General features: G+C 35.6%; 1 protein-coding gene across 2 annotated transcripts in view; it reads right to left on the reverse strand.

Annotated features, from left to right (window-relative positions):
- SCAMP1 (secretory carrier membrane protein 1) overlaps positions 1-25,430 on the reverse strand; it is a 129,133-nt gene that overhangs the window by 43,044 nt on the left and 60,659 nt on the right. For both annotated transcript variants that reach the window (XM_019462931.2, XM_019462930.2), the window contains one exon: positions 23,768-23,927. In XM_019462931.2, the coding sequence (XP_019318476.1) occupies positions 23,768-23,927 (160 nt within the window). The remainder of the gene's footprint in view (positions 1-23,767; positions 23,928-25,430) is intronic.

A 25,430-nucleotide genomic window follows, 5' to 3' on the forward strand; every position in this document is an offset into this window, starting at 1 on the left:
AGAGAGCTATGCACATGTGAAAGCAAGAGTTACATGGGAATTCTCTGTACCATACTCCCAACTTGGTTATAAACTTAAAACTGCTCTAAAAAAATAAAATATATTAATAAAAAATTACAACTAAAGTATACCTCGATATCCAGTTAAACCTACAAGTTTACCTCTACTCTCTTCCAAAGTACCACTAAAATGACAGTAAGTAATTTTGTTCCTGAATCTATTTTTTTAATCTGTGTATAAAACGACAGGGACAAAACAAAGAAGATGACAGTAACAAAATTTTTTAAGCTGGAAAAGAGATTAGCAATTAGTAATTGATTTCACAGACAAAACTGAAATCCAAGTCAACAGAGAAAGTTATGAAACAAACTGTGTGAAAACAGCTCAAACCTTAGAAAATCTCAAAAATTAGAAACACAAACTATGTCTGCAAAGCAACATGCAAGCAAAACATGAAGACTGGCTGAAAGTCTATACAAAGAAGCCATGTGACCTCACTAAAGGCAAATACCATTCTATAACCAAGGCAGAAGACGGGACACTTACTCTCTGGAGAAACCGAACCACAGGGATTCCCAAACCAAGACACCAGAACAGAGAAGCACATTCATACTGAAAACAGAAATTAAGTGAACATTCATAGTCTGAATATCAACAGGGTACCCAGTCTCCTTTTCACACAACCCTGATAACAGAAGCCAGGTTAATCTCATGTGGGAGAGTAAAAAACCACTCTGAAACATTTGTTTCTGAGGAAAATAAACCACTCTAAGAGAAAAAACCACCACCAACACAGGCAGCACACAAAGAGAATGGTTTGGCTGTATCATCCTACTCTATGAAGGCTACCGAAAGGCCCTGTTCACACTCAAAGAACTTCCAATTCACTTCATAGTATGTATTTTTTTTAAGTTTTGGTTTGTTTTTTTTTATAATTTGAGGTTGTATGTGTAATAGTTGAAAGAGTCAAATAGCTCTAGACAGTTGCTTCAAAAAACAAGTTATCTTCCAACAGCCCCCACAATCCTTCCACCATCCATTGCCATTCCTCAGATGTAACCATTTTTAATTCTGATTATTTGGATACCACTTATCTTCGTAACCTAGAGTAGTATGCTTGGATTATTACTTTCTCAATTTTTCATTTGAACATTAAACAGCAATTTACTACTCTAGAAATAAGGATTTCACTTTCCTTTAAATTCTTCTCCCCTACTTCTAGCCCCACCTTGCACACAGACACTTAGTTCCCCCTCCCCCCCCCCCACCTTCCAAATATAGCTATAACTTTGGTCTGTTAGTAGAACTGGTCACTTTTTGTAACTATGTAAATGTTATTCCAAGCTGAAACAAGAAGTATACTATAACTAAATGTGCTACTCTGCACAGCCATTCTCAATTTCTTAGAGTTAGCAACTATGTTTATATATTCATTATATACATGAATACATACATTTGAACTATCTTTCAAATTCATTAAAAATTCTATCAATCTTATCTTCTTGAAAATGTTTCTCTTAAAATCTTCTAATCTGTTCAAATTGAAACTTATAAACCTCTGGGATGGCCACCAACATGTCATATTGAGACCTCTCTTCAACACTATCCTGGAAATAAACTGGACATCTCTCTTATATTAGAAGTCCTGGTTTATGGACCCCATGTTTTCTTTTTCATAGTTTACTTTCTCATTTTTGGCAGTGCTCATCTATTCTAGGAGAATACTGAGAAATGATACAGAAAAGGTATACTTTGTGAAATTCGTTTGACCATCTATCTGACATTTAATTTGATAGTTTGAGTATAGAATTCTAGGTTAGAAATTGTATTTCCTTCAAATTGAAAGCAATACTCAACTGTCTTCTAGATTTGTGGTGGTATTCAGAAGATTAATGTCATCCTGATTCTTAGCAAAGAGTTTAGGAAATTTTCTAGAAAGCATAATAAAACAAAAGGATGAACAACACAAGAAAAAAGAATAGAACGTTAATTTTCCTCAAGAGTTCCAATATCTGATTAACAAGGTTTTTTATTAAAAAGAATGCAAAGAAAACAGAAAGCAAAGAAATAATAAAAAAAACAATAAGTTTTCCCAGAATTTAAGGATCTGAGTCTCTAGATTAAAGAAACAGATCACCTACATATTTAATCATAGTTTTTCAGTTATGCCAGGGAGTATGCAAAGATTCAGCAAAAGGGTGTATAAGGGTGTGTGTGTGTGTGTGTGTGTGTGTGTGTGTGTGTGTGTGTGTGTAAAAAGAATAGACCAAAACAAGCCAAGTATTTACTGCAGTAATGGTAGTTGTACCAAAAAAAAGTCCAATTATAAACATATTTACATAATAGTAAACAAGGAACTTCAAATACTAACCTACCTAAAATTATCTTACAAGTAATGGAAGGACTGTGGAGAGAAAGGGCGTGTGTGGGGAGTTGTAAGGAGGGGCCACACAAGCTATGGAAACTTCAGGTATCATCATGAACAGCAGGAAATGAGTGTAGGACACACGAAACTCAATCAAGAAATAGAAATTCACTTCTAGCATGACAAAGTGACAAAGTCAACAAATCCTCTCCTCAAAAAATAAAGATTTTAAAAACTGGATAAAACTAAAAACCATTTCAATACCCTGACATATAAAATTGAAAAAGTTTTATTCAAAAAACTACTGAACTTTGGTTAAGAACAGCATGAGTCTGCAGCACTCTCATCTGGAATTGCTCTCTTCCCTCAACTCTCCTGGAATGACATTTCAACCAAGGTAAATTAAGGCATGAAAATCCACACCTTCATGACAGCTGTCAGAAAGGACTCACAGGAATAAATGAGATTTATCCCACAAATACAAGGTTGGTTTAATATCTAAAAAGCAGTGTAACTCACCATATTAATGGAATAAAGTGAAAAAACCACAGGACACAGAAAAGCAGACACAGAAAAAGCATCTGGGAAAATACACCATTCATGACTAAAAACTCTCAATAAACCAGAAATAAAGGAGAGGTTCTTCAAACCAATAAAAAGCAAGTGCAAAAACTCTGGAGCTAACATCATCCTTAATGATGACTGCATTCTCCCATAAAGGGGGAACAAAGCATAGATGTCACTCTTTCTATTTTTATTCTGAAAGGGCGGGCCTCCAACTTGTTCTGTGTCCTTCACCTTGACCACACCTCCTCCCCTTGAGTACCCCCCCCCCCTCACCTGCCTAACAGGACTCGGACCCTTCCCCAGCCAATCGGCTGAGGCCATAGCCATTACCTCACCAACTGCCCCTAGACCCCAATAAAACCTTTGTCCTTTTGAAACTCGCTCTCTCTCCCCGGTATCTCACCGCTGCGTCGGTGCAGGTAGGGGATTGAGCTCGAGCTAGCTCGAATAGAGGCTCTTTTGCTTTTACATTGGACTCGGCTCCCTGGTGGTATTTGGGGATCACGAATTCTGGGCATAACAATTCCAATTTTACTAGAAGTATAATCAACAAAAGGAAGAAAGGTAGATTGATTATAGATAACGAGTTTGTAAAGAAAGATGCAATGTTTGTGCATGCGTGCATGTAAACACTCCCACACAAACTACTAGACTTGAATGAGTTTAGCAAGGTAGAAAGATACAAGATCAATATACAAAAGCCCACTGTACTTCCAACTACTTGCAACAAACAATCCAAAGAAAAAATTAACAAAATAATTCCACTCAAAATGATATTAAAAAAACAAAGGAGTTAGGAATAAATTCACCAAAATAAGTACAACACTTGGATAATTAAAATGGAAGAATAATACTGAAAGAAATTAATACTATCTAATAAATAAATGGAGAAATATCCCATATTCGTGAATTACAAAACTCACTATTTTTTATGTTTATTAATTTTTGAGGGGAGGGAGATGCAAGAGGGGAGGAGTTCAGAGGATCCGAAGTGGGCTCTATCCTAAATAGCACAGAGCCCAATGTGGGGCTTGAACTCATGAAATGTGAAATCATGACCTGAGCCAAAGCTGGATGCTTAATTGACTAAGCCATTCAAGTGCTTACAAAACTCAATATTGTTAAGATATCAATTCTCCCCAAACTGGCCTACAAATTTAACTCAATCTCTATCAAAATCCCAAGAGGTACATTCAGTTTTTACAAAAATGGTTAAAATGATTACAAAATTTAGACCAAGTAATAAAAAGAATCTTACATAGCCAAAATAATTCTGAAAAACAAAACAAAACAAAACAAAACAAAATTGGAGGACTAACATCATAAAGCAGTGTTAATCAAGAATGGGATACTGGTGTAAAGATAGACTCATAGTTCAATGGATCAGAACTGAGTCCAAAAATAAATCCTTAATTTTAAGGTCAATGGATTTTTATAAAATGCCAAAGAATACAATGAGACAGGTCCATCAAAAGTGCAAAAGCTATTTAGTACAGATAACTGCTTTAACAAATAGTGCTGATATTTGGATATCCGCATGTAAAAAGATAAATTTAAATACTTAGTCCACACAATAAAAAATTAACTCAAAAATGGATCATATAACAGATAAAACTAGAATCATCTAGAAGAAAACAAAGAAAATCTTCATAATTTTGGATTATGCCAAGAGTTCTTAGGCAAGACACTAAGAGAACAAAAAGAAAGGAAAAGAGTGATAAACTACATTAAAATGGAAAGTTTTTGTGATCCCTAATATACCACTAAAAAGCCACAGACTAGAAGATATCTGCAAATCATATCAAGGTCTTGTATCCATAATCTATAACTCATAAAAAAGAATATATAACAAAACAGAAACTGCTGAAACTTAACAGTGAAGGCAATGAACTTGAACAGACATTTCACCTAACACACAAATAGTAAATGAATAAAAAGGTGGCCAAAAACATTAGTAACTAGAAAAATCCAAATTAAAGTAACAACAGGGGAGTGCCTGGGTAGCTCAGTCTGTTAAGCATCCAGCTCTTGATTTCAGCTCAAGTCATGATCTCGCGGTTTGTGGTATCAAGCCCTGTGCCTGGCTCTGTGCTAACAGCGTGGAGTCTGCTTAGGATTCCATTCCTCCCCCTCTCTCTGCCCCTACCCCACTTGTGCTCTCTCTCTCTAAATAAGTAAACATTTTTTTAAAAAAACACAATACTATTACACACCCACTAGAAAGGCTATAATCAAAGACAAATAACATAAAGTGTTAATGAAGATGTAGAGAAACTAGAACTCCCAAACAACATTGTGGTAAAAATGTAAAATGGTACAACCACTTTGGAAGAAGGTTTAGCAGTTTCTTAAAAACTTAACCATGGTAAGTAAAAGCTACAACTCACTAATGCCATCTCAATCAACCTAAGAAAAATGAAAACATGTCCACACAAAGACTTACCACAAATGTTAACATTATCCATAAAGTTAAACACTGAAAAGAAGCCAAACTGTCCATGAATGGACAAAAAAAAAAAAAATTGGTATGAATGAATGCCACCCATAGTAGTCCATGAATGGAAAACTATTCAGTAGTTAAAAAGAAATAAATCACTTACACATTTTGAAGCTTGATGAACCTCAAAAACACTATTCAAAGTAAAAGAATACAGGAAATGGCTACATATTCTGATTCCATTTCCAAGAAATATCCAGAGAACAGAAATGTCAGAGACAGACAACAGTTCAGTGGTTGCCTGGAGCTAAGGAGTAGGAATGCAGATTGATTACAAATGAGATCCAGGAAAATTTTTAGGGGGATGAAAAAAGTTTTAAAAATGATCATGGTGATGGTTGCACAACTCTATAAAATCTACTCAGAATCAATGAACTGAACCACGGAATGGGTGAATTTTATGGTATGTAAAATATATCTCAATAAAACTATAAATACCAAGAAATGGTAGTATATGATTACTTTTTAATGTTTTATTATTCATTTTTGAGAGAGAGAGAAAGAGACAGAGCATGAGCAGGGGAGGGGCAGAGAGAGAGGCAGACACAGAATCTGAAGCAGACTCCAGGCTCTGAACTGTCAGCACAGGGCCCGATGCGGGGCTCAAACTCATGAACCGCGAGATCATGACCTGAGCTAAAGTTGGCTGCTTAACCAACTGAGCCACCCAGGCGCCCCTATGATTATTACTTTTAAATACAGAGACAATTGTCAAAAATATAAGTCAAGAACAAGAACTACTGGGAGAAAGAGGGTAGCATTATTTATTTTACAAAAAAAAAAAAAATTCTTAATTTTTTTTTATTATATATGTAACTTCAAAGGAAAAATTTATCACTTAGATAAAACTATAAATTACTTGAAAAAAGTATTCTCCATAAGCTTAAAAAGGTGGTTTGGAAACACATATACATATAGTAAAAACAATTATACGTAATGAGCAAAGTCATCTTAACTTCAGTTTGATTACCTATGGAAAAAGGGAAATGGGATCAAGCCAGAGTTTCAGCATTACTGATAATGTTCTATTTCTTAAACTGAGCAATGGGTTCACAGTTCACAGAAGTTTCATTATTATGTCTAATATTTTAGGTTTCACATATTCCTTGGTATCAAGGAAATGCCAGAATTATTATTTTCAAAATTATCTTCAAAATTAAAGCATAACAGCTCTGCTTCCATTGTAGGAGAACTTCAAAAAATGCAAACATCATTTATTGTGATTGTAGTTGTAAGGGTTAAAATGTAGTGTAGAGCTAACACTTAGCTTGAAAAATAACAGCTTTGTGTTGACACTGAAGGTTAAGAGATAACAGCCTTGCTTTGCTCTTGTAAACTAAGCCTCATACTCTTGTAAATTAGGCTTCACCAATTAAGGAAACAAAAGTTCAAAGAAAAGAGCATCAGAGGCAGGGTCAAGGAGATCCACTGGTTGCAACTTAGAGGCAGAAAGTCTAAAATAAACACCTCATTAGGCAACTGTTTCTAACTCATCTGGCAACTGTTTCTTTGTTCTGTTCCCAGGTGATGATAAAATGATGGGATCGGTTATAAAAACTCTGTACCCCGGCTGTTCGGGGCGCACTCTTATCAAGAGTGTGGTCCCGATTGGTCGTCGGCTTTGCCTCTCATTGTAATAAACTTTGTTGTGACTGTCACTGGTGCCCGTAGCATTCTGTTTCAGGAGTCGTGTGGATGCAACATAGTAATTACGAATATTCTTTTTAAACTTCTGAATGTGACAAAATAGCTAGTGTCAACCATATCCTTACTGAGAATAATTAGAACAGCAGGATAAATGAACAAAAGCCACCACCATTTAAATCCATTAAAGAACTGCTGAAGCATCCAGGAAGAGAGAGACCATGATTCTGGAGTAGAAGAGAATTACAAAAATGTAAAGAGACATTTTAAAAGCCACATTTTCTCTGAATGCACAATCTAAGAGGCTCAATATCCAGACTCTGCCTGCACAGAGGCCTGCTGCCAGGGAACAGACAAACCAACAAAACTTCTGCAGTCTCACAGAACTAGAGATACAAAACAAAAGATACAATGTAACAAAGTACTGATGAGACGTGAGAAGCATAAAACTGGCCCAACCGTGCACCCAACTTCTCTCGTAAAACGTGTGCCACACACACAAGCTAAAAAGCTAAGCAGAACCCCTAAAAGCAGAGTATACCTTCCTGTACTGTTCCCTAAGGATGAAAGGATTAGAACAGCAATTCTCCAGGCTCCTAGCTGGAACAGTCAGTAGAACATGTGATTCTTGATCTCAGGGTCTTGAGCTGGGGCCCCACTTTGGGTGTGGAGCCTAGTTTAAAAGGAAAAAAAAAAAAAAAAGAACAGCAATTCTCAAGCTTTTGATATCAAGACCTCTTTTTTGTTGAGGATCACCAGGAATTTTTTATTTTGCTGGTTATAGTAATTGATTTACCAAATTAGGAATGAAAATTGAGAAATAAAAGATTTAATTCATTTTTAAGTAACTTTTTTTGTGTGAAAACTATTCCCCCTCACCCCAAATAATGAAAAGATCAACATTACTTTGTATTTTCGAAAACCTGTTTCCTATGTGGCTTAAATGAAGATAGCTGCATTCTCTGCTTCTGCATTCAAACTACCTCCAATACCACATCATGTAGCTTCTGAAAAACTCCATTGTATACTTGCAAAATATTAACATGATGAAATAATTTTAACACTATCGATGCTCTGAGAGGATGTTGCCCTCCCTCCCTTCTCCCCTCCAGAGATAAGAAGCTTACACTGTTTGAGTCCAGGACTTGCTGGGGGAGAAGTTCTAGTGAAAATACCAGGCCCTCAATTTAAAACCTTAGAGGATTAATCTCTAGGACCAGGGGAAAATCAGAGATAGAAATTACACGTAACTGCAACTCAGCATTCAATCTGCTCAGCCTTTGACTTCTACTCTGTCAAGTAAAATAAAAGGTGGAATTTCTCTGAAACTGAACATCATCAGAAGCCTCCACAATTCTTTATTCACCATGTCCAGATACAATTAAGTCTCACTTAAATATGCAAATAGGTAGCACCATCTGACTGAAAACCAAGGGAAAAAAAAATAGACACTACCAATAGACCCCACGAAGTGATCTAGATACTGAAGTGTGCACACAAACACATCAAGAGAATTTCACCAGGAGAAAAACTATTAATTTTATTATTATTTAAAAGATTCAAGTGTACACAGTAAACTTGAAAGAAACTAAGAATACATGAGTTTATACTCCAACAAATTAAATAACACAGAATAAATAAATTTCTAGAAACATACAACCTACCAAATCCGAATCATGAAGAAAGAGAAAATCTGATAAAGAGGTTGAATTAGGAATCAAAAACCTCCCAACAAACAAAAGTCTAGGACCACATGGCTTCACTGGTGAATTCTAACAAACATTTGAAGAAGAATTAATACCAATCCTTCTCAAACTCTTCCCAAAACATGGAACAGAAGGAAATACTTTGAAACTCATTTTATAAGGCCAAGATTACCCTGATACTCAAGTACAGGTACATTACAATAAATACACTATAATACAAGTACACTACAAGAAAATTATAGACTAATATCCCTGATGAACACAGGGGCAAAAATCCTTAATAAAAAACAGCACACTAAATTCAACTATACATTTAAAGGATCATACACCATGATCAAATGAGATTTATTCCAGGGATGCAAAGGATGGTCTGACATCCACATATCAAAGTGATATATCAGAGGAGTTGATGGCAGAACAGCATGGAGACCCTGACCTTGTCTTGTCCCTGAAACACAACTAGATCAGCACCAAACCATCTTGAACACCTAGGAAATGATCTGAGGATAAATGCAACAATCTGCATAACCTGAGCTACAGAACTTGGCAGGGACACGGCGTGGAGAGGTGAACTGGAGGAGAGAAAAGCCGAGGAAGGTAGGGAGCCATTTTTGTGGAGAGAGGATAGAGAGAGAAAGGGGGAGAATAAGACGCATTGGGATCATGCAAGAAAAGCACTCCCGCTGAAAGTAGCTGGAGAGAAAGAAAGAGTGAAAACACTCATAAGGGACTGATCAAAGAAAATGTGGTTCTTGGTCAAAAACATTGACAGGGACAAAGGAGAGGGTTTCAGTGCCATCAGGATCCTATAAACAGTGGAGCACAGCATCTGAAGGTTCAGAGCTCAGTGCCTGGCGGTGCTCTGGTGAAGAAGTAGGGCAAATCCCCAGGAGCAGGTAGTGGTCTGAGAGGTCTGTGTGCCACACAGGAAGAGGTGTTTCCCCTGCTTGGAGTGCATCTGGTAGTGGCCATACACCCTCCCTGCAGACAAATGTCCCATCAGACCCCAGAGAGTGTCACATTTGCTGGTATTGGGGCAAAAAAACCTCAGAGTGTGGGGGTGCCTGGGTGGCTCAGTCAGTTGAGTGTCTGACTTCGGCTCAGGTCATGATCTCACAGTTCGTGGGTTCGAGCCCCATGTCGGGCTCTGTGCTGACTGCTTGCTCAGAGCCTGGAGCCTGCTTCAGATTCTGTGTCTCCTCCCTCTGCCCCTCCCCTGCTCACGCTTTGTCTCACTCTGTTTCTCAAAAATAAATAAATGTAAAAAAAAAAATTTTTTTTAAAAACCTCAGAGTGTGGCAAAAACCAGTGCCCACTGTGTGGTGTTGCACCATAATCTCTGATCCTCTGCAACTCTCCTCGCCCAATGTAAAATCACAGGAATGGTTCCTGGGGCAAGCTGGCACCCACCCAACTCTCTCTCTCCCCCAGAGAGTTGGTGTGGGTCCAAGCCACAAGAGTCTCTGAAGTGTGGAGTTTTGAAACACAACCTATGTGAGATAAAACTCTGGAGGGAGGTGCCACCTGGCAGGCGCACAGCTTGGACAAGGACAAGGTAGAGAGAGGCAGGGAGAGGACAGAGACCTAAAACAAAAAAAGGGTGCCTGATCAGGGGTCAGTGAGACTAGGGAGCTGGGGGAAGCCATTTCCACCTCTACTGTACACATGCATGTGTACATGCAGACCGATCCACCCAGGTAAGATAAGCAGCACCACCTCATGGAGAAGGGAGCTATTACACCAAGTCCTGCCCAAATGCACCCTCCAAGAATATCCCCCAGAAGACCAGCACAAATCCTGCTTAGTGTATGGGCTACAGAGTGCTTCTAAGTTCTAAGTTCTAGGGGAAACTGGATCTAACTTGATTCAGGTTTCATTCTGTTTGCTGGTTCACTTATTCATTTTCTTTGCTTCTGTTTTTGCTTAAATTGTTTTCTTTTTTCTTTCTTTTCTTTCTCTTTCTTGGATACAGAAAAAGCAAATTCTTTTTTAATTTTTTTTTAATTCTGAAAAAAAATTTCATCTATTTTATTAAAATTTTTTTAATCTTTAAACTTTTTCTTTCCTTTCCCTTTTTTCTCATTCTATCAAGCTTCTTTCAACAATCAGACCAAAACAAACCTAAGATCTAGGTTCCTTTAATTTTTTAATTTTTTTAAAATTTTTTAATTTTTATCTTTTTATTTTATTAATTTTTCTTCCTCCAGATTGACGAATTCATCCCAAAAGAAAGAGCAATAAGAAATGACAGCCAAGGATGTAATCAACACAGATATAAGATATTTGAACTAGAATTTAAAACCACAATTATAAGAATACTAGGTGGGGTTGAAAAAGCATGTAAGACACTAGAGAATACCTTTCTGTGGAAATAAAAGAAGTAAAATCTAGTCAGGCTCAAGTTAAAAATGGTATCGCTGAGATACAATCTTGAATGTATGCCATAACAGCAAGGATGGACAATGCAGAGGAGCAAATCAACATAACAGAAGATAAAATTATGGAGAACAATGAAACAGAAAAAAAGAGGGAAACAAAGGCAAAAGATCATGACACAAGACTTGGAGAACTCAGTGACTTATTAAAAAGGAATCTGAATCACAGGAGTCCCAGAAGATGAAGAAAGAGAAAAAGGGCAGAAGGTTTATGTGAGCAAATTATAGCTGCAAACCTTCCTAACGTGGGGAAGGAGGCAGACATCAAAATCTGAGAAACTTAGAGAACTCCCATTAGATTCAACAAAAACTGACCATCACCTAGTCAAATTCACAAAAAAACATGGAAAGGAAGAATTATGAAAGCAAGAGAAAAAAAGACCTTAACTACAAGGTAAGTCAGATCAGGTTTGCAGGAGATCTATCCACAGAAACTTGGCAGGCCAGAAAGGAGTGGCAGGATATATTCAACATGCTGAATCACAAAAATATGCAGCCAAGAATTCTTTATCCAGCAAGGCTGTCATTCAAAATAGAAGGAGATAAATAAATAAATAAATAGCTTCCCAGACAAACAAAAACTAAAGGAGTTTGTGACCACTAAACCAGCCCTGCAAAAAATTTTAAGGGGGGACTCTTTGAGTGGAGAAAAGACAAAACAAAACAAAACAGACCAAAAGCAACAAAGACTAGAAAGGAACAGAGAGCATCACCAGAAACACCAACTCTACAGGCAACACAATGCCACTGAATATCTTTCAATTATCACTCTAAATGTAAATTAACTAAATGCCCCAAAAGAGAGAGATGGTACCAGAATGGTACCATTTAAAACAAACAAACAAACAAACAAACCAAGACTCAACTATATGCTGCCTACAAGGGTCTCATTTTAGACCTAAAGACACCTGCAGATTGAAACTAATGGGATGGAGAACCATCTATCATGCTAATGGACATCAAAAGAAAGCTGGAGTAGCCATATTTATATCAGACAAACTAGATTTTGAAATAAAAAGTGTAACAGCAGATAAAAGGCATTATATCACAATTAAGGGGTCTATCTATCAAGAAGATCTAACAACTGTAAATATATATGCCCCCAACTAGAAAGCACCCAAATGTATAAAACAATTAATCACAAATATAAAGAAGCTCATCGATAATAATATCATAATAGTAGGGGACTTCAACACCCCACTTACAACAATGGATAGATCATCTAAACAGAAAATCAACAAGGAAACAATGGCTTTGAATGATACACTGGACCAGATGGACTTAACAGATATATTCAAAACATTTCATCCTAAAGCAGAATACACATTCTTCTCTAGTGCACATGGGACATTCTCCAGAATAGATAACATACTGCATCACAAATCAGCCCTCAACAAGTACAAAAAGATCAAGATCATACCATGCATATTTTCAGACCATAATGCTATAAAACTTGAAATCAACCATAAGAAAAAAATTGGAAAGACCATGAATACTTGGAGATTAAAGATCATCCTACTGGGGTGCCTGGGTCAGTCGGTTGGCTAAGCGTCCAATTTCAGCTCTGGTCATGATCTCATGGTTTTTGAGTTTGAGCCCTGCATCAGGCTCTCTGCTGTCAGCACAGAGCCCACATTGGATCTATCTCCCTCTCTCTGTGCCCCTCCCCAGCTCGTGCTTTCTGTCTCAAAGATAAATAAAAACAGTAACAAAAAAAAAAAACTAAAAAACAACAACAACATCCGACTAAAGAACAAATGGGTTAACCAAGAAATTAAAGAGGAAATTCAAAAGTACATGGAAGCCAATAAAAATGAAAACACAACAGTCCAAAACCTCTGGGATGCATCAAAGGCAGTCATAAGAGGGAAGTATATAGCAATTCAGGCCTTTCTAAAGAATGAAGAAAGGCCTCATATGCACAACCTGACCTTACACCTAAAGAAGCTGGAAAGAGAACAACAAATAAAGCCCAAAACCACCAACGGAAGGGAAATAATAAAGATTAGAAAATAATGATACTGAAATTAAAAAAACAAAACAGATCAACGAAACCAGAAGCCTTGTTCTTTGAAAGAATTAACAAAATTGATAAAGCCCTAGCCAGACTGATCAAAAAGAAAAAGGACAGGACCCAAATACATAAAATAACAAATGAAAGAGGAGGGATCACAACCAACACTACAGAAATACAAACAATACTAAAAGAATATTGTGAACAATTATATGCCAACAAATTGGGCATCTGGGAAAAAATGGACAAATTCCTAGAAACATACAAACTACCAAAAATTAAAACAGGAAGAAATAGAAAATCTGAACAGACCCATAACCGGTAAAGAAATTGAATCAGTAATCAAATATCTCCCAACAAACAAGAATCCAGCTTCTTCTTTAGAAGCTGTTCCAAGAAAACAAAAATGGAAGGAAAACTTCCAAACTCATCCTATGAGGTCAGCATTACCTTGATTCCAAAACCAAAGACTCCAACAAAAAGGAGAACTACAGACCAATTTCCCTGATGAACATGGATGCAAAAATTTTCAACAAGATACTAGCAAACCAGATCCAACAATACATTAAAAGAATTATTCACCACCATCAAGTGGGATTTAGTCCTGGGATGAAGGGTTGGTTCAATATCTGCAAATCAATGTGATACATAACATTAATAAAAGAAAGGATAAGAACCACATGATCCTTTCTATAGATGCAGAAAAGCAAATGACCAAATACAGCAACCTTTCTTCACAAAAACCCTCAAGAAAGTAGGGATATAAGAAATATACCTCAAGATCATAAAGGCCATATATAAAAGACCCACAGCTAATATCATCCTCAATGGGGAAAAATGGACAGCTTTCCCCCTAAGGTCAGAAACCTGACAGGGATGTCCACTCTTACCACTGTTATTCAACATAGTACCGGAAGTCTTAGCCACAGAAATCAGACAACAAAAAGAAATAAAGGGCATCCAAATCAGGATGGAGGAAGTCAAACTTTCACTCCTCACAGACGACCTGATAAAAAAGACTCCACCAAAAAACTGTTAGAACTGATACATGAATTCAGCAAAGTCACAGGATATAAAATCAATGTATAGAAATGAGGTGCATTTCTATACACCAATAATCAAACAGAAAGAGAAATCAAGGAATTGATCCCATTTATAATTGCACTGAAAACCTTTTATTTTTTTTTTTTTTTTATTTTTTTTTTCAACGTTTTTTATTTATTTTGGGGACAGAGAGAGACAGAGCATGAACGGGGGAGGGGCAGAGAGAGAGGGAGACACAGAATCGGAAACAGGCTCCAGGCTCCGAGCCATCAGCCCAGAGCCCGACGCGGGGCTCGAACTCACGGACCGCGAGATCGTGACCTGGCTGAAGTCGGACGCTCAACTGACTGCGCCACCCAGGCGCCCCCTGAAAACCTTTTAAAATACCTAGGAATAAACCTAACAAAGACGTAAAAGATGTATACACTGAAAATGATAGAAAGCTTATGAAAGAAATTGAAGAAGACAAAAAGAAATGCTCATGGATCGGAAGAACAAATATTGCTAAAATGTTGATACTACACAAAGCAACCTACCTATTCAATGCAATCCTGATCAATATAACACCAGCATTCTTCACAGAGCTAAAATAAACAATTCTAAAATTTGTATGGAACCATAAAAGACCATGAATTGCCAAAGTAATGTTGAGAAAGAAAATCAAAACTGGACACATCACAATTCCAGACTTCAAGCTGTATTACAAAGCTGTACTCATCAAGACAGCATGGTACTGGCACAAACACAGACACACAGATCAATGGAACAGAAGAGAGAACCCAGAAATGGACCCACAAACGTATGGCCAACTAATTTTTGACAAAGCAAGAAAGAATATCCAATGGAAAAATGACAGTCTCTTCAGCAAATGGTATGGGGAAAACTGAACAACAACATGCAGAAGAATGAACCTGGACCACTTTCTTATACCACACAGAAAAATAAACTCAAAATGGATGAAAGGACTAAATGTAAGACAGGAAGCCATAAATATCCTAGACGAGAAACAAGTCAACAACCTTTTTGGCCTCAGCCACAGCAACTTCTTACTTGACATGTCCCCAGAGGCAAGAGAAATAAAAGCAAAAATGAACTATTGAGACCTCACCAAGATAAAAAGCTTCTGTACAGTGAAGGACACAATCAAAACTGAAAAGAAACCGACGGAATGGGAGAATATATTTGCAAATGACATGTCAGATAAAAGGTTAGTATCCAAAATCTATAAAGAACTTATCAAACTCAACACCCAAAAAACAAATAATCCAGTAAAGAAATGGGCAAAAAACAGGAATAGACACTTTTCCAAAGAAGACATCCAGATGGCTAATTGACACATGAAAAGATGCTCATCATTACTCATCATCAGGGAAATACAAGTCAAAACCACAGTAAGATACTACCTCACACCTGTCAGAATGGCTAGAATGAACAACTCAGGAAACAAAAGATATTGGTGAAGATGCAGAGAAAGAGCAACCCTTTTGCACTGCCGGTGGGAATGCAAACTGGTGCAGCCACTGTGGAAAACAGTATGGAGGTTCCTCAAAAAGTGAAAAATAGAACTACTCTCTGACCCAATGACTACACTACTAGGTACTTATCTAAAAGATATGAAAATACTGATTCAAAGGGGCACATGCACCCCGATGTTTAGAGCAGGACTATCAACAGTAGCCAAAGTATGGCAAGAACCCAAATGTCCATCGACTGACGAATGCATTAAGATGTGGTGTGTATGTGTGTGTGTGTATATATATATATTTGCAACAATGTGGAAGGAACTAGAGTGTATTACGCTAAGCGAAATAAGTCAGATAAAGACAAATATCGTATGATTTCATTCATACATGGAATTTAAGAAAAAAACAGATAAACATAGGGAAGGGAAGCAAAAATAATATAAAAACAGAGAGAGAGACAAACCATAAAAGACTCTTAGAACAAACTGAAGGTTGCTAGACAGGTGTTGGGTGGGGGGATGAACTAAATGGGTGATGAGCACTAAGGAGGGCACTTGTTGGGATGAGCACTGGGTGTTATATGTAAGTAATGAATCACTAAATTCTATTCCTGAAAAAAAAAAGGAAAATAAAATAAAAATTGAAAAAAAATAAATATTAAAAACAACAACAAAAACAAAGTGATATACCATGTTAACAAAATGAAAGATTAAAATCGTATGATCATCTTAACTGGTACAGAAAAAGTATTTCACAAAATTCAACATACATGTATGATTAAAAATTCTCAACAAAGTGGATGTAAAGTGAACATGCCTCAATATAATAAAGGTCACATATAACAAGCCCACAGCTAACATCATATTCAGTAGGGAAAAGCTGAAAGCCTTTCCTCTAAAATTAACAAGACAGGGATGCCTACCCTTGCTACTTTTCTTCAACACAGTATTAGAAGTTCTAGTCAAAGAAGTTAAGCAAGAGAAAGAAATCAGAGGCACCCAAAATGGAAGAAATAAATCTATCACCATTTGCAGATTACATCATTTGATATATAGAACACCCTACAGACTCAACTGAAAAACTGTTCAAATAAATTCAGTCAAGTTATAGGATATAAAATCAGTATATAAAAATCTGTGTTTCCATACACTAATAACAAACTATCAGAAAGAGAAATTAAGAAAAATCAGAGAAATTAAGAAAATCTTATTTAAAATTGCATCAAAAAGGTAAGATACCTAGGAATAAATTTAACCTAGAAAGTGAAAGACCCTCACACTGAAAACTTTAAGAGATTGATTAAAGAAACTGACACCACCACAAATAAATGGAAAGATACACCATGCTTGTACACTGGAAAAATTAGTAACGTCAAAATGTCCACACTCTTCAAAGCAATCAACAGATTCCACAAAATCCCCATCAATATTGTGGCATTTTTCACAAAAATAGAACAATCCTAAAATTTGTACTGAACCGTAAAAGACTATGAATCACCACAGCAATCTTGAGAAAGAAGGACCAAGCTGCATCACAATTCCTAATTACAAAGCTATACTAATCCAGAGTACAGCAGTGACCTACAAACACAGAGATTAATGGAACAAAATAGCCCAGAAACAAACCCAAATACATATATGTATTAACGTAAGTTAACGTACCACACAAAGGAGCCAAATACAAACAATGGCGTATAACAGGGTTCAATAAATGGTGTCGGAAAAACTGGACAGCCACATGCAAAAGAATAAAATGAGACCACTATTTTACACCATACACAAAAATGAACTGAAAACTGATTTAAGACTTAAATGAATCACTTGAAACCATAAAACTCATAGAAGAAAACATAGGTGGTAAGCCCCTTGACACCATTCCTGGTGATGCTTTTTTGGATTTTACACTAAAAGCAAAAATAACAAAAGAAAAATTCAACAAGTGGAACTACATCAAATACAAAGCTTCTGCATAGTGAAGGAAACCTAATGGATGGGAGAAAATATTTGGAAATAATTTATATCGTAAAATATTAATATCCAAAATATAAAAAGAACTGATACAATTCAATAGCAAAAGAAAAATCCAATTAAGAAAAATGAGCATAAGATCTGAATAGACATTTTTCCACAGAAGACACACAGATAGTTAACAGGTAGATGAGAAGGTGCTCAACATCACTAATCATCAGAGAAATGCAAATCAAAGCCAAAATCATTTACCACCTCTAACCTGTTAAAAAGGCTATTATCAAAAAGATAAGAAATAAGTGTTGACAAGGATATACAGCTGTGCACTGCTGGTGGGAATGTATACTGATGCAACCACCATGGAAAACAACATGGAGATTCCTCAACAAATTAAAAATAGAACTACTGTACAATCTAGCAAATCCATTTCAAGGCAGTTATCAAAAGATAACACAGTCATTATCTCAAAGAAACACATGTAATCTTATGTTCATCGCAGCACTATTCACAACAGCCAAGGAATGGAAACCACCTAAATGTCCATCGATGGAAGAATGGTTTATATACAATGGAACAGTACTCAGCCTTAGAAGGAAATCCTGTCATTTATGACTGTATGCATTATGGAGAACATTATGCTAAGTGAAATAAGCCAGACAGAGAATGATAAATAATGAATGATATCACACGTGGAATCAGAAAAAAAAAAGTTGAACTCATAGAAACACAGTACAATGGTGGTTGCCAGGGGATGAGGGAAATGGGCAGATGTTGATTAAAAGGTACAAACTTTCAGCTATAAAATCAGTAAGATCTGAGGATCTAATGTAGAATATAATGACTGTAGTTGATAATACTATACTGTATAATTGAAATTTGCTGGGAGAGTAGATCTTAGGAGTTCTCATCAAAAAGAAAGGGGCAGGCAGGGGCGCCTGGGTGGCTCAGTCAGTTAAGTGTCCGACTTCAGGTCAGGTCATGATGTCACGATTTGTGAGTTTGAGCCCCGTGTCAGGCTCTGTGCTGACAGCTCAGAGCATGGAGCCAGCTTCGGATTCTGTGTCTCCCTCGCTCTCTACTCATTCCCCACTCATGCTCTCTCTCCCTCTCTCTCAAAAATAAACGTTTGGGAAAAAAAAAAAAAAAGGTAAATATGTGAGGTGATGGACATGTTCATCCAATTGTGGGAATTGTCTCACAACATATATGACTATCACAACATCACACTGTACATTTTAAATGTATTATAACTTTGTCAATTATACCTCAATAAAGTGGAAATGAACATGTTTTGAATTACACACAAAAAAAAAAGATCTGAGGGAATTCATTGCCAGTAGACTTATATATAAACAAATGAACCACAGAGAAAAAATATAAATTAAAAAAAATAGAACTTATTGGGGTGCCTGAGTGGCTCAGTTGGTTAAGCATCCAATTCTTGATTTCAGCTCAGATCATGATCTCATGTTTGTGAGATTGAGCCCCTTGTGGGGCTTCATGATGGTCACTGAGCCTGCTTAAGATTCTCTCTATCCCTCTCCCTAAGACCCTCCCTTGCTCACACCCATGTGCTCTTTCTCCCCCCCCCAAAAAAAGAATTTATTAATCTAAAAGGCAAATAAAGAAAAAGGTATGTAACAAATATGTTTTATATAGTAAGTAATACATAAAAATAGATGGCAGATATAAATCAGTCATAAAACAAAAAACTCCTAATTAAAAGACTAGATTGTCATACTTTCTACACACATCTTAGTGTCAATTATTATTTCCTTTAGCTCAGACTAGGGCACCAGAGGACAATGAACTAAAAGCAGTGAAAGATGATTTATAACAAATAACAGTTTTACAGATCAAAAGTAAATCATAAAGTCAAAACACAGAAGTAAAACATTAATTCCAGCCACCATTTGTTGACAACCTATAAATCTAATATTTTGCAAGTATTACTTCTAATCATCTTATCAACTCTGCAAATATCATCCCGTGTTTACATTCCATAAACTGAGGTACTAAGATTTTACTGCATTTTCCTCGGAGCTCACAACTTTTAACTGGAGACGCCAGGATCCTCACCCTTCTCAGTCTGTTTCCAGTAATTTTTTCAACAAAACACTGCCTCATTAATAATGATCTAATATTTTAAAGTATTTACATAATGCTTAGTCATTTGTGGAAGCCTAAAATTAAAAACAAAGTTACAATCTTTTTAAAATATGTAAATGATAATTCTAGATTTAATTCTGATAGCTAATAAACTTAACTTTTAAAAGCAAATATACTTGAGACTTCTCTGTACTGTCCTTCAGATTCAGGCAGAAGGATAACCTTATGGAAGGACTAAGTCCTATAAGCATTATCAGTAAAACTAGCTTCTTGGTGGAAAACTAAGATAAGTCATACAGAATAATATTTTATACAGTTTGAAAACCATCTTTTTCATGAACATTCTAATCCAATGGTGCCAATAAAAGCAGGGTTGTTGGTTTTTTTCCCCCAGTTTCAGACAAAAATATTTATTAAAAACTTAAATCCTTGAAAAGGTAATCCAAGAAGACTAACTTGAAATTACTTGATCTTATATACTGAGATCTATCATAAGGTATGCCACCAGTATTAAATTCCTTTAGAATTCAAGTATTTGGGGGGGGGGGGGAGGTATTGAATATCATCCAATTTTTATATATAAATTTTGCTAGCCAAAGTTTCAGAAAAGCCTACTTTTAAATCATTTATATTATACATTTCTAGGGGCAAGTAGCATGTCTTCTTTATTATCTTCAGCTTAGTATATGGCCAATGTTCAAGGGATGATTTATTTAACTTTAGGATATTTCATGACTGTAAAGCAGTTGGAAAATGTTATGTATTTTAATATAAATAGCTCTCTGAAAGAATCCAGTGAATTCAATAATGAGCCTGAAAATGAAATACTGAAACAGAAGCTCAGATGACACTGGAAAACCAACTTCTCAAGCATAATAACCAATTAAATGATGACTCTTGCTAAGTAGAGTCTACCTTTATCACATTTTAAAATTATATGTAATTATCAGTATAATTTACTATATGTGATTACTGGATATAATCACTTAAATGTAGATTTAAATTTTCCATTGGGCTTTAAGAGTATTATCAAATACTTTAATTCAACCTAAAGGCATTTTATAATTCAGTTAAAACAATTATATTTTTCTTCTCAGAGTTACTATACTCAGCCATTGTATTATTAAACAAATTACAACAAATTCTTGATAACAAACTTAATTGTTAACCTTTATAAAGAAATTTCTTGAGATACTGAATTATTTACTTTTACTCTGTGAGTCAACAGGGAAGCAAAAGAGATAAACCACAAATGGCAATTAAAAATCCAACTCCAACTGAGTAAGGGACAACATTTCTCTTGCATTCTAGATATAAAGACTTCCTGATATGTCCTCTAGTTATTTTTAGCACTCCACCACAAAGCTAACAGTTACTCTCAATACTTAGAGTTACCATCGTCTACATGAAAAAAATCAATTCACTGCACAACTTAAAAATAAATCTGGTCACATTCTCAAACCTAATGCCCCCTAACTTGTATGTCTGTAATGACTGGTTTATTCTAAAATCAGTCCCTGACATATTTTTCATACTGCTATTCTTTTCTTCACTTCTAGAGAAACCTAAAGGAATAAAATTCAGTAGATATTTAAATAATTTTATGGCAGAAGAGACAAAAATATCATTAGCCAGTGAAGAGTAAAACTTGAAAACTTTTAAAAAGCGCATTAGCTTCACTTTAGAGTCTGATTAATGAAAACTAAAAGCTTTCAATAACATCTTCTTTTGAAAAACATGTGAGCTTGGCCTAAAAAGTATTAGTTACCCATTTTCTATAGACCTACATAATATGCTCAGATGCTTGTTTTCATTTCTTAATCAGTCTTGAAACAAAATATGAAACACTTGCATATTGACTCTGCCCTTTCTCAAAGGCAATAATCCCTGTCAAAACTGATCTCAAAGAATTTATGTGAAAAGTAAAGTCTATTTAAAGCCATATATTTAATATCAGTAATCATATCTAATGTATCTGGGTTTGAGATTTTCACATTTAAAGGAAAGATCTGTCAGAAACTGCAGGAAAGACTTTGGCTCAGAAACACTTGGCAATCTGGATGAAAGAAATGCCAAAGTTACATACTGAGAAGGTATCCTAATGATTCAAAATACTTTAATTTCAACTTTCCCTATTAAGTATTATTCCTCTCAGTTCTGCTCTGAACATAAAACCTAGATAATTAACATATGTGGAATAAACTCTAAAGGACTGAGATGCAGCTAAGAACTTAACCTACAGATTAGTAATGACAGAAGTAAAAATGTTCCACAAACCATTTTTACTTCAACTAGCAAAGAAAGCAAAGAAAAGGAACCAAATGACTTCAAGTAATAAAAGGCAGAAAGCTAACTTCTAGTAGTTTGCTTTGGCTACATTAATCATAGAAGGTTTAAAATCCAAAGTCATTAGTCTCACATCACTTTTAAAGTCTCAAAGACAATTCCATTCCTACCCACCAGCATCATTACAAATACCTTAGTAATGTGATGGAAGTAGGCTGGCAGAAGCCAAAGCCAGATGTCAAAAAATTAAAAAACCTTGTGAGCCAGGCTTAGGTAACAAGGAAGAGAGCAACAGTAACTCTCTTCCTATATCATGGAAAGAGTAAACAGTTTCTTTTTTTTTTCCCTCCCCAACCGACATCCAGAGGGGTCACCTCTCCCCATTTAACCAAGCTCCCATATTCCAACTTATCCAAAGATTCTTTCCTCCTTTTTCTCCTTCCATCTATTTTCTTCCTTTCATACCATTTTTAACCATTTTAGTTTTCTGTTAAATAATCCCCTTTCTCTCCAAATTCGCTCATCTTCTCCCTTTTCCTTCTGGGTTGTTTTTTCACCCCCATCTGTTTACATATCTGTGTTTCTAATTCCATGCAGAAGGAATACACACTCCGGTTAATCAAAGAAAGTCTATGTTAAAATGGAAAACAAAAAACAAAAAACAACTGAATGTGGCCCCCCAATTTCTCCAGTATAACATCTGCACAATACCATACATATTTCCTAATAACTGCACAATACATACATATTTCCTAATAATGCCAACCCTCATTCTTGAGTGCTGAAAAAGGTTCATTACTTACAAACAAGTTTACTCAAAAATAAGTTGATAAATGACTGAGTATATGGACTCATACAGAACGTTTATCTAAATTAGCACTTATTTCTTAAAGCAATAGTTCAACAAGGTGTTCCACAAAAAATAATAATAATAATGGTTTCATAGTCAAATCACAAACCACACTAGGCTCTTAAAAGAATCTAAGAAATCCAAAATGAATAAATTTTATTTTCCAGTTTTTCCAAACTTAAGCTAATGAGTCCCTTTTTCAGCAACACCTATGAACACCTCATAGAACAAGCATTTTGGAAACGTTAATCCTAACCATTAATTAAAATATATCATGCAAAATATTATACTTAATCTTATAATCTTAATTGTTTTCAAATGTGGCTGCCTTTTGAAAAGCTGAAATGAATTTACACAGAAAAAATAATTACCTTGTTAGGTAAAATTTCACTTACTTGGTGAAAGTGACTTACTTTAAATATCCCATGTACACTGACCTTACACAGGTTCATTTAAGAATCAGACTGTAAATCACCCCTTGTGGTTTTAACCACAAGAGCAAAATCTTCCTTAAAGTCACATGTATCAAATGGAATAGAATACTCTACAAATGTTGAGATATAAGACTACTCTTATTTATCCTGCATTTATTTTTATGATTGATTTTTTTCTCAAGTGGGAGAAATGAATGGTATTTTGTGATTTACAAAACCTAATGACTACAGAGGCATGTTATATATGGACTTATCTGAATGTATGTTATACAATAAAAATTTTAATGAAAACGTGTCAATTTGCCTTCTCAAAATATGTAAGGTTAATTACAAACTATTTACTTCACAAGTTTTAAAGAGTATATTTTAAAATACACACATTTTACCTGAAAGCTCCGTAAAGTGGTCTGTACCAACAGACAAATGAACAAGGAGTAAAAAGCAAGAACCACAGGATACTCAATCCAAAATCAACCCCTCTTGTAGGATCAACACAAAACCAAGCCAAGCATCCGAAGATATTTAGAAACAGTGTTACAGCGTGGACTGTGGAATCAAAAAACAAAATAGAAAAATGTTTACATTCCATTTATTAATTAATTCAACAAAAATTGTAAATGAAAAAATTCTTCCAAGAGCAAATTGTATTCTACCCCATGTTTCCATTTAGTATTTTTCAAAACATTGCTGTTTCTTACACTTTTGATTTGCAAACAGTATACACAGGATAAAAAGTCCTAAAAATTCTTTTGTCCCTCTCCTAATGGGCCATTACAAGAGAAGCAGTGCCTTATGGGATTCTTTCTTGAGAAGGAACCATGTGCTGTGTCTGCTGATTCAAGGCCTTGTCAGGAAAAGAACCAGGTCTTGGGAGGAAAAAGATCCTACTACACTAAGAATTACATTTTTACACAGTGGGGCTGCAGACTCCTCCCAGAATAGACAAAAGAATGAAAACTTGACAAGTGCCCTGTGCAATCTCGTTATAAAATTTTCAAGCAATAAAATTCATTAGAATCACTGAATTGAAAACACTAATACAGTAGTAATATCAGGGACTATATAGTCGATTTCTAAGGATTATTCATCTTCATAGAATTATCCATTTTTCCAAGTGCTGGGGTAAAAATGATGTTTTGGTAGAGGATTTAAAAAAATTTTTAAAGGTATACCATAATGCATTTCAGCTGCTGTGGCAGACCTTTCTTTTACTCAACACAGTTAATGGAAAACTCTTCATATATGTTGTTAAAAATTACATTTCCTGACAGACCTAAACTAAAGAGTGTATCATGTAACTATGCTTTGATCCTAAAGAACTACATTTACCCATTATAATTAGTAACTTTTTAAAAGGATTTAAAAAATTTATTCACAGGCTGCATTAAAGGAAATAATTTTTTTTCAAAAGTTAAAATAATGTTCAGTGTAAACTACCAATACAACAAAAATATGCCAACACACTGCTACTTGAATTAAAAATAAATGAGGGGTGGCTGAATAGCTCAGTTAAGCATCTGACTCTTGATCGTGGCTCAGGTCATGATCTCACAGTTTGTGAGCTGGAGCCCTGTGCCTCACTCTCTCTGCACACTGAACCCTGTGGAACCTTCTTGGGATTCTCCCTCTCTCCTTCTCTCTCTGCCCCTCCTCCACTCGAGTTCTGACTCTCTCAAAATAAACAAACACTAAAAAATAAATAAATAAGCTAGTAAATCTAAATATGAAAATCTCAACTTACAATAAAAACTTTAAAATCTTTTAAATGTTTTTTTTTAAACTTATATTAATAAAACAAGATAAAAACACACATCCTGGTATGCCTCTGAATTTGCCTTAACTAGATAAATACACAAACTCTACAGTAAGAGGGCTAGCAGAAAAGTAAAGACACCTGGGTTATAGAGATAAACTAATGAGCTAATCAACCTCTGTTTCCATTTCTCATCTGAAGATAAATAGGAGCTCTTCCACATTTCTAATTCCATTATAGGGGCGCTTGGATGGCTTAGTCAGTTAAGCGTCCAACTCTTGATTTCTGCTCAGGTC

This window comes from Panthera pardus, unplaced genomic scaffold, assembly GCF_024362965.1.
Source record: "Panthera pardus isolate Hobbes unplaced genomic scaffold, ASM2436296v1 HiC_scaffold_2, whole genome shotgun sequence".
Classification (NCBI taxonomy): domain Eukaryota; kingdom Metazoa; phylum Chordata; class Mammalia; order Carnivora; family Felidae; genus Panthera; species Panthera pardus.